Consider the following 12,292-nt stretch of genomic DNA (forward strand, 5'->3'; position numbering starts at 1 on the left):
AAATAGAGTCAACCGTATTCCAAAACTTGGAACTTGGGAGAGCAAGATTATTAGAAGATACTGCTGGAATAAAGGAGAAGTATACCCAAACCTTTCAACACCCAAATAAATAAAACAATGGCAACAATGGAGAAAACAGGTAATCTAAGGGCCAAATATGAAGTAGCTTCAATTTTTCAAAGTTTAGCTCAAGAAATACCAAAAAACATAGATAAGTTATGGCCAAAAAGCAAAAAAAACTTAGCAGAAGGCTACTTATTGGATATGGAAGCTGACCAATGAGGAAGTGTGGTACTATAACTGCATTGGTAGTGGCCCTTGGTTCTTAAGGTGCCCGGTTCTAAGGGACCGATATCGGCAGATAATCGCCCCGTGTATGGGCACTACCAACGGGCCTGCCCGACCAATATCTGGCCTGAAATTGATCAGATATCGATCGGGCAGGTTAAAAAATCTAGTCGGATCAGGGAACGGCTTGTTGATGCAGTCCCTGAAGTGACTTTGCCTATACACTTCGCTATAATTCGATCGTTTGGCCCCAGGGCCAAACGACCGAATTAACCTGGACCTACGGGTGGACCTACCTGGACCTAGGGGTGGGTGAAATCGGGAGAAGATCCGCTCGCTTGGCGACAATCTGAAGGTGTACAGTATTGGGGACGGATTGCAGCTAATGGGAGGAGGGACTAAAACCCCGGGCAAGTATATTTTTATAGACTAACCAACTTTTTGAATTTTCTTTACAATATTGCCTTTGGATTTCCCAGTTTTCCCACATGTATATATATATATATATATTTTTTCCTTGGATCATTGACCAGTTAATAATCGGTGCCTGTGCGGAAGTCCTAATACCGAAATGATTATCAGCAAAAGAAGGCTTTGATCTCCAGTTCTCCCCCCCCCCCCCCCGGCTGGGCCTACACACCTGCTCCGAGTGCTATTAGTTCCTCTCACGACTTAATTCCTATACTTAGTGCTTCTATCTCCTCTCATTTCCACCCCTGTAACCCTACCTGCCCCCCCCCCCAATGCTAATTTCGCGGGGCAGTATTTATGTTATTGGCAGCGCTTAAAGGTTAAAAAATGGCGGCACAAAAGTAGCTTTGTCACCTGAATAAGGAGCCCTTTGTGCGTGAAGAGCTCACGTTGCTCCAGCTGAAGAATGCTATTGTTGGGCCAAAAAAGAGAAGGCAAGACAATCCTGGGTGGCAAGGGCGGCCTAGATATTAAAATGTAGGCCTTTGAAGTGGGCGAGAGCGAGAGAGCGTCAGTGATATGTGATCTCTTAGGCCTGAGAGCGTAAGACAGGGGCCGTCAACTTCAACCGCCCCTTGAAGGTTCAACCTTTGCTCAGGTCAAGTCTACATATTATATCAACCATAGGTTCAAGAATAGTTGGATTTTGACATTCTCTCCAAAAACCCTAGATGAACTTCAAGGTGGGCCTTCAGGTGTATCTAGAACACCAAACAGTCATTCCTCACATGACCTTAAGGCTGCCCCTCACCCCCTCGCTCGCAGGGTGGTCAGTCCCACCATTTAGGAACCACTAATGTAGGGTGTTCCGGAAAATCAATGGGCTTGCCTCATATTCATTATGAAAGAGCCAACCTGGGGGGTTCCTATTTCTTGATGCACTGCACCTCTTATCATCCTGAGCCTTAAGCACCCCATGTTGAAGGTTGAGAACCACTGCTTTATACCTAAACGTCTTCTCGGAAATGATCATCTTCACCCTCAGTAAGTCTTCGAGAAACGTTATCTACCGACTTTTACTGAGGACAGTCAAAATATTGGGGGTGGATGAGACCTATTATCCATCAAGATGTTCCTTTCATCAATTGTTTAACCCTACAGGTTTTTGAATAACCTCAACATCAACATAGTGGTAGCCTCTAGTTACGCCATGCCCAATTAAACCTGGGGGGGTTCCTATTTCTTGATGCACTGCACCTCTTATCATCCTGAGCCTTAAGCACCCCATGTGTGGGGGAGCATTATATAAGGGTGGTTTTGTAGGCTAAAAGGCAGGCTGAGGACAATCAACTACTGTGTTTTGAGTCTCAAAGTAGTCAGCCAGATCAACAGGGGGCGGGGCTTAGGGAATTAACCTCCCATCACTGCTCCTCTTATCATCCTGAGCCTTAAGCACCCCATGTGTGGGGGAGCATTCTATAATAAAAGGGTTTTGTAGGCTGAAGGCACAGTCAACTACTGTTTTTTGAGTCTCAAAGTAGTCAGCTAGATCAGCAGGGGAACAGGGGGCGGGGCTTAGGGAATTAACCTCCTATCTCCTTAATTACCTTCCTGACAGTCTACCTGACCAATATCTGACTAGTACTTGGATAGATGTCCTAGATGATAGAAGTTAGAAAGCCTTCTTGCACTAAGACTCCATCATCAAGTTGATGAGGTCTTCTCCTGATGGATCTGCATAGGGCGTGTGGTATGATCCAAACCTTGGGTGGCCAAGTCAAGGATCCTCTTACAAATAAGCAGATCCACTAGCCAAACCCAAGCCAAACACATAGGTTGGGGTTCAAGCAAGTCATGAACTCGGCATAAACGTTCATCAGATATAGATAAGCATTGTGAAGGAACCAACATGGAACATGTAGGGGGAAGACATCTATGGGGCCATTGGTCAGGCTGAACCTTCTACTGTGCATTCTCATCCTGTCGTTACGGATACAACAATACAATATAACAAAAAAAAAAAATCAATGGTGCAGCATCATCATCATCAGAACGGGTAGAGCGAGAGCTCCCCTTATGAGTAAAGCAGGGTAATTTTCATGGAAATACCTTGTTCCGCCTGACATCGCAGATCTCGGGAATGCTGGGATGGATGGTGTTCCATCCCTGTAACAGAATAAAATTTACAACAATTATTGTATCTCTTTAGTCTCAGGGACGCAAATCACTGAATGTAAACGACTGTAAGGTAAGCAGATATAGGAATTCCTTGGGGGAGGAGTTGGGGGGCGGGGCAAATATCCAATATTGATCAGTAGGGTTTAACTTGACTGCATTTTCCAATATTTGTGACTAGTAAAGCTTATATTAACATAGGATAGTCTGCACTATGTGTTTACTGAGACTGGGGGCGCCCCCTGTGGCCAAGCATGGTACGACGCTCACTCTATAATAATTGGATCCTAACACAATTGTGTTCTTAAAGACGAGGCTACCGATACCAACGATATCACCGCTCCTTAATGCCTCCTTAACCAATGAAATCTTGGCTTTCAATAACCCAGGCGCCCTCTTGACTTCCAATAACCCAGGCACCCTCTTGGCTTCCAATAACCCAGGCGCCTTCTTGGCTTCCAATAACCCAGGGGCCCTCTTGGCTTCCAATAACCTAGGGGCCCTCTTGGCTTCCAATAACCCAGGGGCCCTCTTGGCTTCCAATAACCCAGGGGCCCTCTTGGATTCCAATTACCAAGGTTCCCCCTTGGCTTCCAATAACCCAGGCACCCTCTTGGCTTCCAATAACCCAGGCACCCTCTTGGCTTCCAATAACCCAGGCACCCTCTTGGCTTTCAATAACCCAGGGGCCCTCTTGGCTTCCAATAACCCAGGGGCCCTCTTGGCTTCCAATAACCCAGGGGCCCTCTTGGCTTCCAATAACCCAGGGGCCCTCTTGGCTTCCAATAACCCAGGGGCCCTCTTGGCTTCCAATAACCCAGGGGCCCTCTTGGCTTCTAATTACCAAGGTTCCCCCTTGGCTTCCAATAACCCAGGCACCCTCTTGGCTTCCAATAACCCAGGCACCCTCTTGGCTTCCAATAACCCAGGCGCCCTCTTGGCTTCCAATAACCTAGGGGCCCTCTTGGCTTCCAATAACCCAGGGGCCCTCTTGGCATCCAATTACCAAGGTTCCCTCTTGGCTTCCAATAACCCAGGCGCCCTCTTGGCTTCAAAAAACCCAGGGGCCCTCTTGGCTTCCAATAACCCAGGCACCCTCTTGGCTTCCAATAACCCAGGCGCCCTCTTGGCTTCCAATAACCTAGGGGCCCTCTTGGCTTCCAATAACCCAGGGGCCCTCTTGGCTTCCAATTACCAAGGTTCCCTCTTGGCTTCCAATAACCCAGGCGCCCTCTTGGCTTCAAAAAACCCAGGGGCCCTCTTGGCTTCCAATAACCCAGGGGCCCTCTTGGCTTCCAATAACCTAGGGGCCCTCTTGGCTTCCAATAACCCAGGGGCCCTCTTGGCTTCCAATAACCCAGGGGCCCTCTTGGCTTCCAATAACCCAGGGGCCCTCTAGGCTTCTAATTACCAAGGTTCCCCCTTGGCTTCCAATAACCCAGGCACCCTCTTGGCTTCCAATAACCTAGGGGCCCTCTTGGCTTCCAATAACCCAGGGGCCCTCTTGGCTTCCAATAACCCAGGCACCCTCTTGGCTTCCAATAACCCAGGCACCCTCTTGGCTTTCAATAACCCAGGGGCCCTCTTGGCTTCCAATAACCCAGGGGCCCTCTTGGCTTCCAATAACCCAGGGGCCCTCTTGGCTTCCAATAACCCAGGGGCCCTCTTGGCATCCAATTACCAAGGTTCCCTCTTGGCTTCCAATAACCCAGGCGCCCTCTTGGCTTCATAAAACCCAGGTCCCCCCTTGGCTTCCAATAACCTAGGGGCCCTCTTGGCTTCCAATAACTCAGGGGCCCTCTTGGCTTCCAATAACCCAGGCACCCTCTTGGCTTCCAATAACCCAGGCGCCCTCTTGGCTTCCAATAACCTAGGGGCCCTCTTGGCTTCCAAAAACCCAGGGGCCCTCTTGGCTTCCAATAACCCAGGGGCCCTCTTGGCTTCCAATAACCCAGGGGCCCTCTAGGCTTCTAATTACCAAGGTTCCCCCTTGGCTTCCAATAACCCAGGCACCCTCTTGGCTTCCAATAACCTAGGGGCCCTCTTGGCTTCCAATAACCTAGGGGCCCTCTTGGCTTCCAATAACCCAGGGGCCCTCTTGGCTTCCAATAACCCAGGCACCCTCTTGGCTTCCAATAACCCAGGCACCCTCTTGGCTTTCAATAACCCAGGGGCCCTCTTGGCTTCCAATAACCCAGGGGCCCTCTTGGCTTCCAATAACCCAGGGGCCCTCTTGGCTTCCAATAACCCAGGGGCCCTCTTGGCATCCAATTACCAAGGTTCCCTCTTGGCTTCCAATAACCCAGGCGCCCTCTTGGCTTCATAAAACCCAGGTCCCCCCTTGGCTTCCAATAACCTAGGGGCCCTCTTGGCTTCCAATAACTCAGGGGCCCTCTTGGCTTCCAATAACCCAGGCACCCTCTTGGCTTCCAATAACCCAGGCGCCCTCTTGGCTTCCAATAACCTAGGGGCCCTCTTGGCTTCCAATAACCCAGGGGCCCTCTTGGCATCCAATTACCAAGGTTCCCTCTTGGCTTCCAATAACCCAGGCGCCCTCTTGGCTTCAAAAAACCCAGGGGCCCTCTTGGCTTCCAATAACCCAGGGGCCCTCTTGGCTTCCAATAACCCAGGGGCCCTCTTGGCTTCCAATAACCCAAGGGCCCTCTTGGCTTCCAATAACCCAGGGGCCCTCTTGGTTTCCAATTACCCAGGGGCCCTCTTGGCTTCCAATAACCCAGGGGCCCTCTTGGCTTCCAATAACCTAGGGGCCCTCTTGGCTTCCAATAACCCAGGTCCCCCCTTGGCTTCCAATAACCTAGGGGCCCTCTTGGCTTCCAATAACCCAGGTCCCCCCTTGGCTTCCAATAACCCAGGGGCCCTCTTGGCTTCCAATTACCAAGGGGCCCTCTTGGCTTCCAATTACCAAGGTTCCCCCTTGGCTTGAATTCCTTGGGGGGGGGGAGTGGGGGGGCGGGGCAAATATCCAATATTTATCAGTAGGGTTTAACGTGACTGCATTTTCCATTACTTGTAACTAGTAAATCTTATATTAACACAGGATAGTCTGCAGTATGTATTTACTGAGACTGGGGGCGCCCCCTGTGGCCAAGCATGGTACGACGCTCACTCTATAATAATTGGATCCTAACACCTTTGTGTTCTTAGAGACGAGGCTACCAATACCAACAATATCACTGCTCCTTAGCCAATGAAATGACGGCATATATACAGTTTCTTATCCACTATAGAAACTGTTTGGACAGAGGCTCAGCCTCGTATATAAACAGCCGAACCCCGAAGTGGCCGATTGTTGAAAGAAGCAGCTATTTCAAGCCATTCCTTAGGCACACAAACGGCTTTATTATCTACCCCGCCACACTTACTTATCGTTCATACATCATACGTGATACCCAGCTTCGCACATACACGTGTAAACTCCCAGAGATAGCATTTAACGTCTCACAAGGTGAGTATCAGGATTATGGGGAGGTAGGGCTCACCGGAATGAAGTTGCCTGTGAATGTTGGGTAGGGCGGCGTCAATGAACCAATGGGATTCTCAAACCTGTATGTTCTTGGTTATTTCTTGAGCCAATAATAAACACTTACCCCTAACATCGTGGTGTGCACGATTCCCGGGTAGAGGGGATTGTAGATTTTTCACCCCAAATGTTTATGTTCGCTTTCCCCAAGATATGACTTTTAATGACACTTTCATGCATGTGATCTGGACCCAAACCAGATGTTCTCACTGGCAGTGCAGGCACATGACACAATACAAACCAGCTTCCTCCCTGTGGTGTCTGACACAGGCTTATATGGCCACAGTCAGTCAGGGCCCTCTTGGCTTCCAATAACCCACGCGCCCTCTTGGCTTCCAATATCCCAGGGGCTCTATTTGCTTCCAATAACCATGGGGCTCTCTTGGCTTCCAATAACCCAGGGGCCATCTTGGCTTCTAATAACCCAGGCGCCCTCTTGGCTTCCAATATCCCAGGGGCTTTCTTTGTTTCCAATTACCCAGGGGCTCTCTTGGCTTCTAATAACCCAGGGGCTCTCTTGGCTTCTAATAACCCAGGGGCCATCTTGGCTTCCAATAACAAGGTCCCCCCTTGGCTTCCAATAACCCAGGGGCCATCTTGGCTTCCAATAACCCAGGGGCTCTCTTGGCTTCAAATAACAAGGTCCCCCCTTGGCTTCCAATAACCCAGGGGCCATCTTGGCTTCCAATAACCCAGGGGCTCTCTTGGCTTCCAATAACAAGGTCCCCCCTTGGCTTCCAATAACCCAGGGGCCATCTTGGCTTCCAATAACCCAGGGGCTCTCTTGGCTTCCAATATCCCAGGGGCTTTCTTTGTTTCCAATTACCCAGGGGCTCTCTTGGCTTCTAATAACCCAGGGGCTCTGTTGGCTTCCAATAACAAGGTCCCCCCTTGGCTTCCAATAACCCAGGGGCCATCTTGGCCTCCAATAACCCAGGGGCTCTCTTGGCTTCCAATAACAAGGTCCCCCCTTGGCTTCCAATAACCCAGGGGCTCTCTTGGCTTCTAATAACCCAGGGGCCATCTTGGCTTCCAATAACAAGGTCCCCCCTTGGCTTCCAATAACCCAGGGGCCATCTTGGCATCCAATAACCCAGGGGCTCTCTTGGCTTCCAATATCCCAGGGGCTCTCTTGGCTTCCAATAACCCAGGGGCCATCTTGGCTTCCAATAACCCAGGGACCATCTTGGCTTCCAATAAACTTTGCCACAGCAAGGCCTTACCAAAAATCATAGTCACTGGACAGAACACTATTACACTCACTGGGGCTCATTTATCAACACTGGGCAAATTTGCTTGTTGCAGTAACCCACAGCAACCAATCAGGGATTGGCTTTTTTGCCAGCTGCTGGTAGAACAACAAATGCAACAACAATGGTTGCTATGGGTTCCTGTCCAGTGTTGATAAATGACCCCCACTCTCCCTCAACCCCAAGTTGATTTAATACAGGGGCAAACGTCCTACCCCCATGTACCCAGGTGATCTCAATATGCCACCTTCATATGTTCCTCTACTATACTGTCTTCATTGGTGTGTCCTTACCCTACCCAAGTGCCCTCAGCTCCCTGTAGAGTGAAGCCAACTTCAAGATCCTCCCCATTGGTGCCACTCACTTCTAGTCCTCTGCTCCCACTCCCTACACAACCCTACACCAGAACATCTCATGCATCATGCAAGACAGTAGCCACCTTGGAGTTCCACAACCCAAATAAACTTGGCCTAGGGCCTTCAAATACCCCAAGTACCCCCTGTTAACACCATGCCAACTCCTGTATAGTCATACGGCTGTGTTGGCATCGCCACATTATTTTCCCTTTTTCTTTTACCTAAAAGTGAGTTCTGACCCAGAAACGTACATTACAAAAGGATATCCAAGTAGTTTCTAGATAATAAAGTGGCAGCTATGATGGCGGTTATGGGCAGCTCCGGTTCTTATTGCCCCCAGTCCAAGTATAAAGGGCTGCGCGATGCTTTGCTTAAGAGAATGGCCAGCGATTCCCAGCTTGAGGATCTCACAGAAACCAGAAAAGTTTCCCATTCCCGGACCTCCCAAGGAGGCTGGAAAGAGCCTGGGAAAGGGCTCCTCTCGGCTGCTTCCTGCTTATTTTATCTGATCCCGGCTTCTCCTATTCTGCCACCGGCACCGCCACCAGAATCGCTGGCCTTGCTACCGGTCCCAAACACGATGGCAACCTCGGCTGTTCTCGGGGTGGCGGCCTTCGTTCCTCGACTGGCATAAATCCTGGCAAGGGGGCAATGTCCTGGCAATGTCTGCTCCGTGTCTGGGAGCAGAGAATGTTCCCAAGATTCGGATAAATGAAAACTACACGCGCTCTAGAGCAACAGCAGCCAAGTCTTTCCCATGTAATGAGCCAATTATCTGTTACAAAACATATTCCTGCGCTGGGTTATGAAAAATCGTGTTATGCAAAGAAGTTCATGTAGCCCCACGGCGGGCTGGGAGCCATAGGAATGCATTGGCAACATCTGGCCTTGGGGTCTCTAGCTCTTTATAGAACTTTATTAAAGGGCCTCATTAGGGATAAACCAGGGGCTTTAGCTCGAACACTGCCCGACCCAAACCCACAGATCCCACTGGTATCAGATCAGCCTACGCATCACTATCCTTTAGCCTTACAGCTGGGCTAAGGCATTCCCCCCAAAGCTAACGCTAACTAGTCTTAATACTGACCCCCCAGGAGGCAGAGCTCCACAGTTTGGGAACCTAAACTATATGCACGCGAATTGCTAACGTTCTCATAAAGTACAGTCTGAGCCCATTATCCCCTATATAACATACAGTCTGAGCCCATTATCCCCTATATAACATACAGTCAGATGCATTATCCCCTATCTAACATACAGTCAGATGCATTATCCCCTATCTAATGTACAGTCAGAGCCCATTATCCCCTATCTAACATACAGTCGGGGCCCATTATCCCCTATCTAACGTACAGTCAGATGCATTATCCCCTATCTAACATACAGTCAGATGCATTATCCCCTATCTAATGTACAGTCAGAGCCCATTATCCCCTATCTAACATACAGTCGGGGCCCATTATCCCCTATCTAACGTACAGTCAGATGCATTATCCCCTATCTAACATACAGTCGGGGCCCATTATCCCCTATCTAACATACAGTCAGATGCATTATCCCCTATCTAACATACAGTCGGGGCCCATTATCCCCTATCTAACATACAGTCAGATGCATTATCCCCTATCTAACGTACAGTCAGATGCATTATCCCCTATCTAACATACAGTCAGATGCATTGTCCCCTATCTAACATACAGTCGGGGCCCATTATCCCCTATCTAACATACAGTCAGATGCATTATCCCCTATCTAACATACAGTCAGATGCATTATCCCCTATCTAATGTACAGTCAGATGCATTATCCCCTATCTAACATACAGTCAGATGCATTATCCCCTATCTAACGTACAGTCAGATGCATTATCCCCTATCTAACATACAGTCAGATGCATTATCCCCTATCTAATGTACAGTCAGAGCCCATTATCCCCTATCTAACATATAGTCGGGGCCCATTATCCCCTATCTAACGTACAGTCGGAGCCCATTATCCCCTATCTAATGTACAGTCGGAGGCATTATCCCCTATCTAATGTACAGTCAGAGCCCATTATCCCCTATCTAACATACAGTCAGGGCCCATTATCCCCTATCTAACGTACAGTCGGAGCCCATTATCCAGTAGCTAACATACAGTCAGATGCATTATCCCCTATCTAATGTACAGTCAGAGCCCATTATCCAGTAGCTAACAGTCGCGGGTCCATTATCCCCTATATAACATACAGTCGCGGGTCCATTATCCCCTATCTAACATACAGTCGGAGCCCATTATCCCCTATCTAATGTACAGTCAGAGCCCATTATCCCCTATCTAACATACAGTCGGGGCCCATTATCCCCTATCTAACATACAGTCGGGGGCCCATTATCCCCTATCTAACATACAGTCGGAGCCCATTATCCCCTATCTAACATACAGTCGGAGCCCATTATCCCCTATCTAACATACAGTCGGAGCCCATTATCCCCTATCTAACATACAGTCGGAGCCCATTATCCCCTATCTAACGTACAGTCGGAGCCCATTATCCCCTATCTAATGTACAGTCGGGGCCCATTATCCCCTATCTAATGTACAGTCGGAGCCCATTATCCCCTATCTAACATACAGTCGGAGCCCATTATCCCCTATCTAACATACAGTCGGAGCCCATTATCCCCTATCTAACATACAGTTGGAGCCCATTATCCCCTATCTAACATACAGTCGGAGCCCATTATCCCCTATCTAACATACAGTCGGAGCCCATTATCCCCTATCTAACATACAGTCGGAGCCCATTATCCCCTATCTAACGTACAGTCGGGGCCCATTATCCCCTATCTAACATACAGTATAGTCGGGGCCCATTATCCCCTATCTAACATACAGTACAGTCAGAGTCATTATTTCACTCTAGGCCTGTGCAATTCTCCTGGCGCTAGAATGGGCCGCTGAGCTTTCACTCTAGGCCTGTGCAATTCGCGTGGCGCTAGAATGGGCCCCTGAGCTTTCACTCTAGGCCTGTGCAATTCTCCTGGCACTAGAATGGGCCCCTGAGCTTTCACTCTAGGCCTGTGCAATTCTCCTGGCGCTAGAATGGGCCCCTGAGCTTTCACTCTAGGCCTGTGCAATTCTCCTGGCGCTAGAATGGGCCCCTGAGCTTTCACTCTAGGCCTGTGCAATTCTCCTGGCGCTAGAATGGGCCCCTGAGCTTTCACTCTAGGCCTGTGCAATTCTCCTGGCGCTAGAATGGGCCCCTGAGCTTTCACTCTAGGCCTGTGCAATCCTCGTGGCGCTAGAATGGGCCGCTGAGCTTTCACTCTAGGCCTGTGCAATCCTCGTGGCGCTAGAATGGGCCGCTGAGCCGACACTATAACCTGTCAGTAACGAGGCACTCAGGGTGTATCCAGGCGTAACGGCTCCCTGCCTGCCATTGCCGCACAGAGTGGCTACCAACCCCCGGGAGGCTGCAGCCATTATTTAAACCCTGACGGGAAGCACAAGGTGTCACACTGCTAATTGCTCTGGGGCGGGAGTTAAATTATGTGTTAAAAAGGCAACAAATCCTTGGCCTTAATCTGCTGCAACAGCTGCTGTGTCTTCTGCAACGACAACTCTGTGTCACTGGGGAGATAAAGGGCAGATTTATGTCCCGCGCTCGGCTGGGAAACTCCATCCCCTCTCCCCCCTCGCTGGGGCCCTTGAACTACAGCACAATGTCTGCTCCCGGCTACTCCCAGCTACTCCCGGCTACTGTGCAGCAGCAACTAATGTGCCCTGAGCCAAGAAAGGGCGACCAGTGGGGGGGCCCCCAACAACCCCAGAAACTCCAGCAATCTGCCCAACAACCCCAGCAATCTGCCCAACAACCCCGGCAATCTTCCCAGCAACCCCGGCAATCTGCCCCGCAACCCCCAGCAATCTGCCCAACAACCCCAGCAATCTGCCCAACAACCCCATCAATCTACCCAACAACCCCAGCAATCTTCCCAGCAACCCCAGCAATCTGCCCCGCAACCCCGGCAATCTGCCTCGCAACCCCGGCAATCTGCCCCGCAACCCCGGCAATCTGCCCCGCAACCCCGGCAATCTGCCCAACTACCCCAGCAATCTGCCCAGCAACTCTAGCAATCTGCCCAGCAACTCCAGCAATCTGCCCAACAACCCCAGCAATCTGCCCAACAACCCCAGCAATCTGCCCTGCAACCCCGGCAATCTGCCCCGCAACCCCGGCAATCTGCCCAACTACCCCAGCAATCTGCCCAACAACCCCAGCAATC

The 12,292-nt window shown here is 50.0% G+C and overlaps 1 protein-coding gene across 3 annotated transcripts in view; it reads right to left on the minus strand.

Moving 5' to 3' along the window:
• rxra (retinoid X receptor alpha) overlaps positions 1-12,292 on the minus strand; it is a 170,146-nt gene that overhangs the window by 23,942 nt on the left and 133,912 nt on the right. For 2 of the 3 annotated variants that reach the window (XM_004916646.4, XM_012969224.3), the window contains one exon: positions 2,809-2,865. The exons of the other annotated variant lie outside the window; for it this stretch is intronic. In XM_004916646.4, the coding sequence (XP_004916703.1) occupies positions 2,809-2,865 (57 nt within the window). The remainder of the gene's footprint in view (positions 1-2,808; positions 2,866-12,292) is intronic. 3 annotated transcript variants of the gene reach the window in all.

This window comes from Xenopus tropicalis, chromosome 8 (genome assembly GCF_000004195.4).
Source record: "Xenopus tropicalis strain Nigerian chromosome 8, UCB_Xtro_10.0, whole genome shotgun sequence".
Taxonomy (NCBI): domain Eukaryota; kingdom Metazoa; phylum Chordata; class Amphibia; order Anura; family Pipidae; genus Xenopus; species Xenopus tropicalis.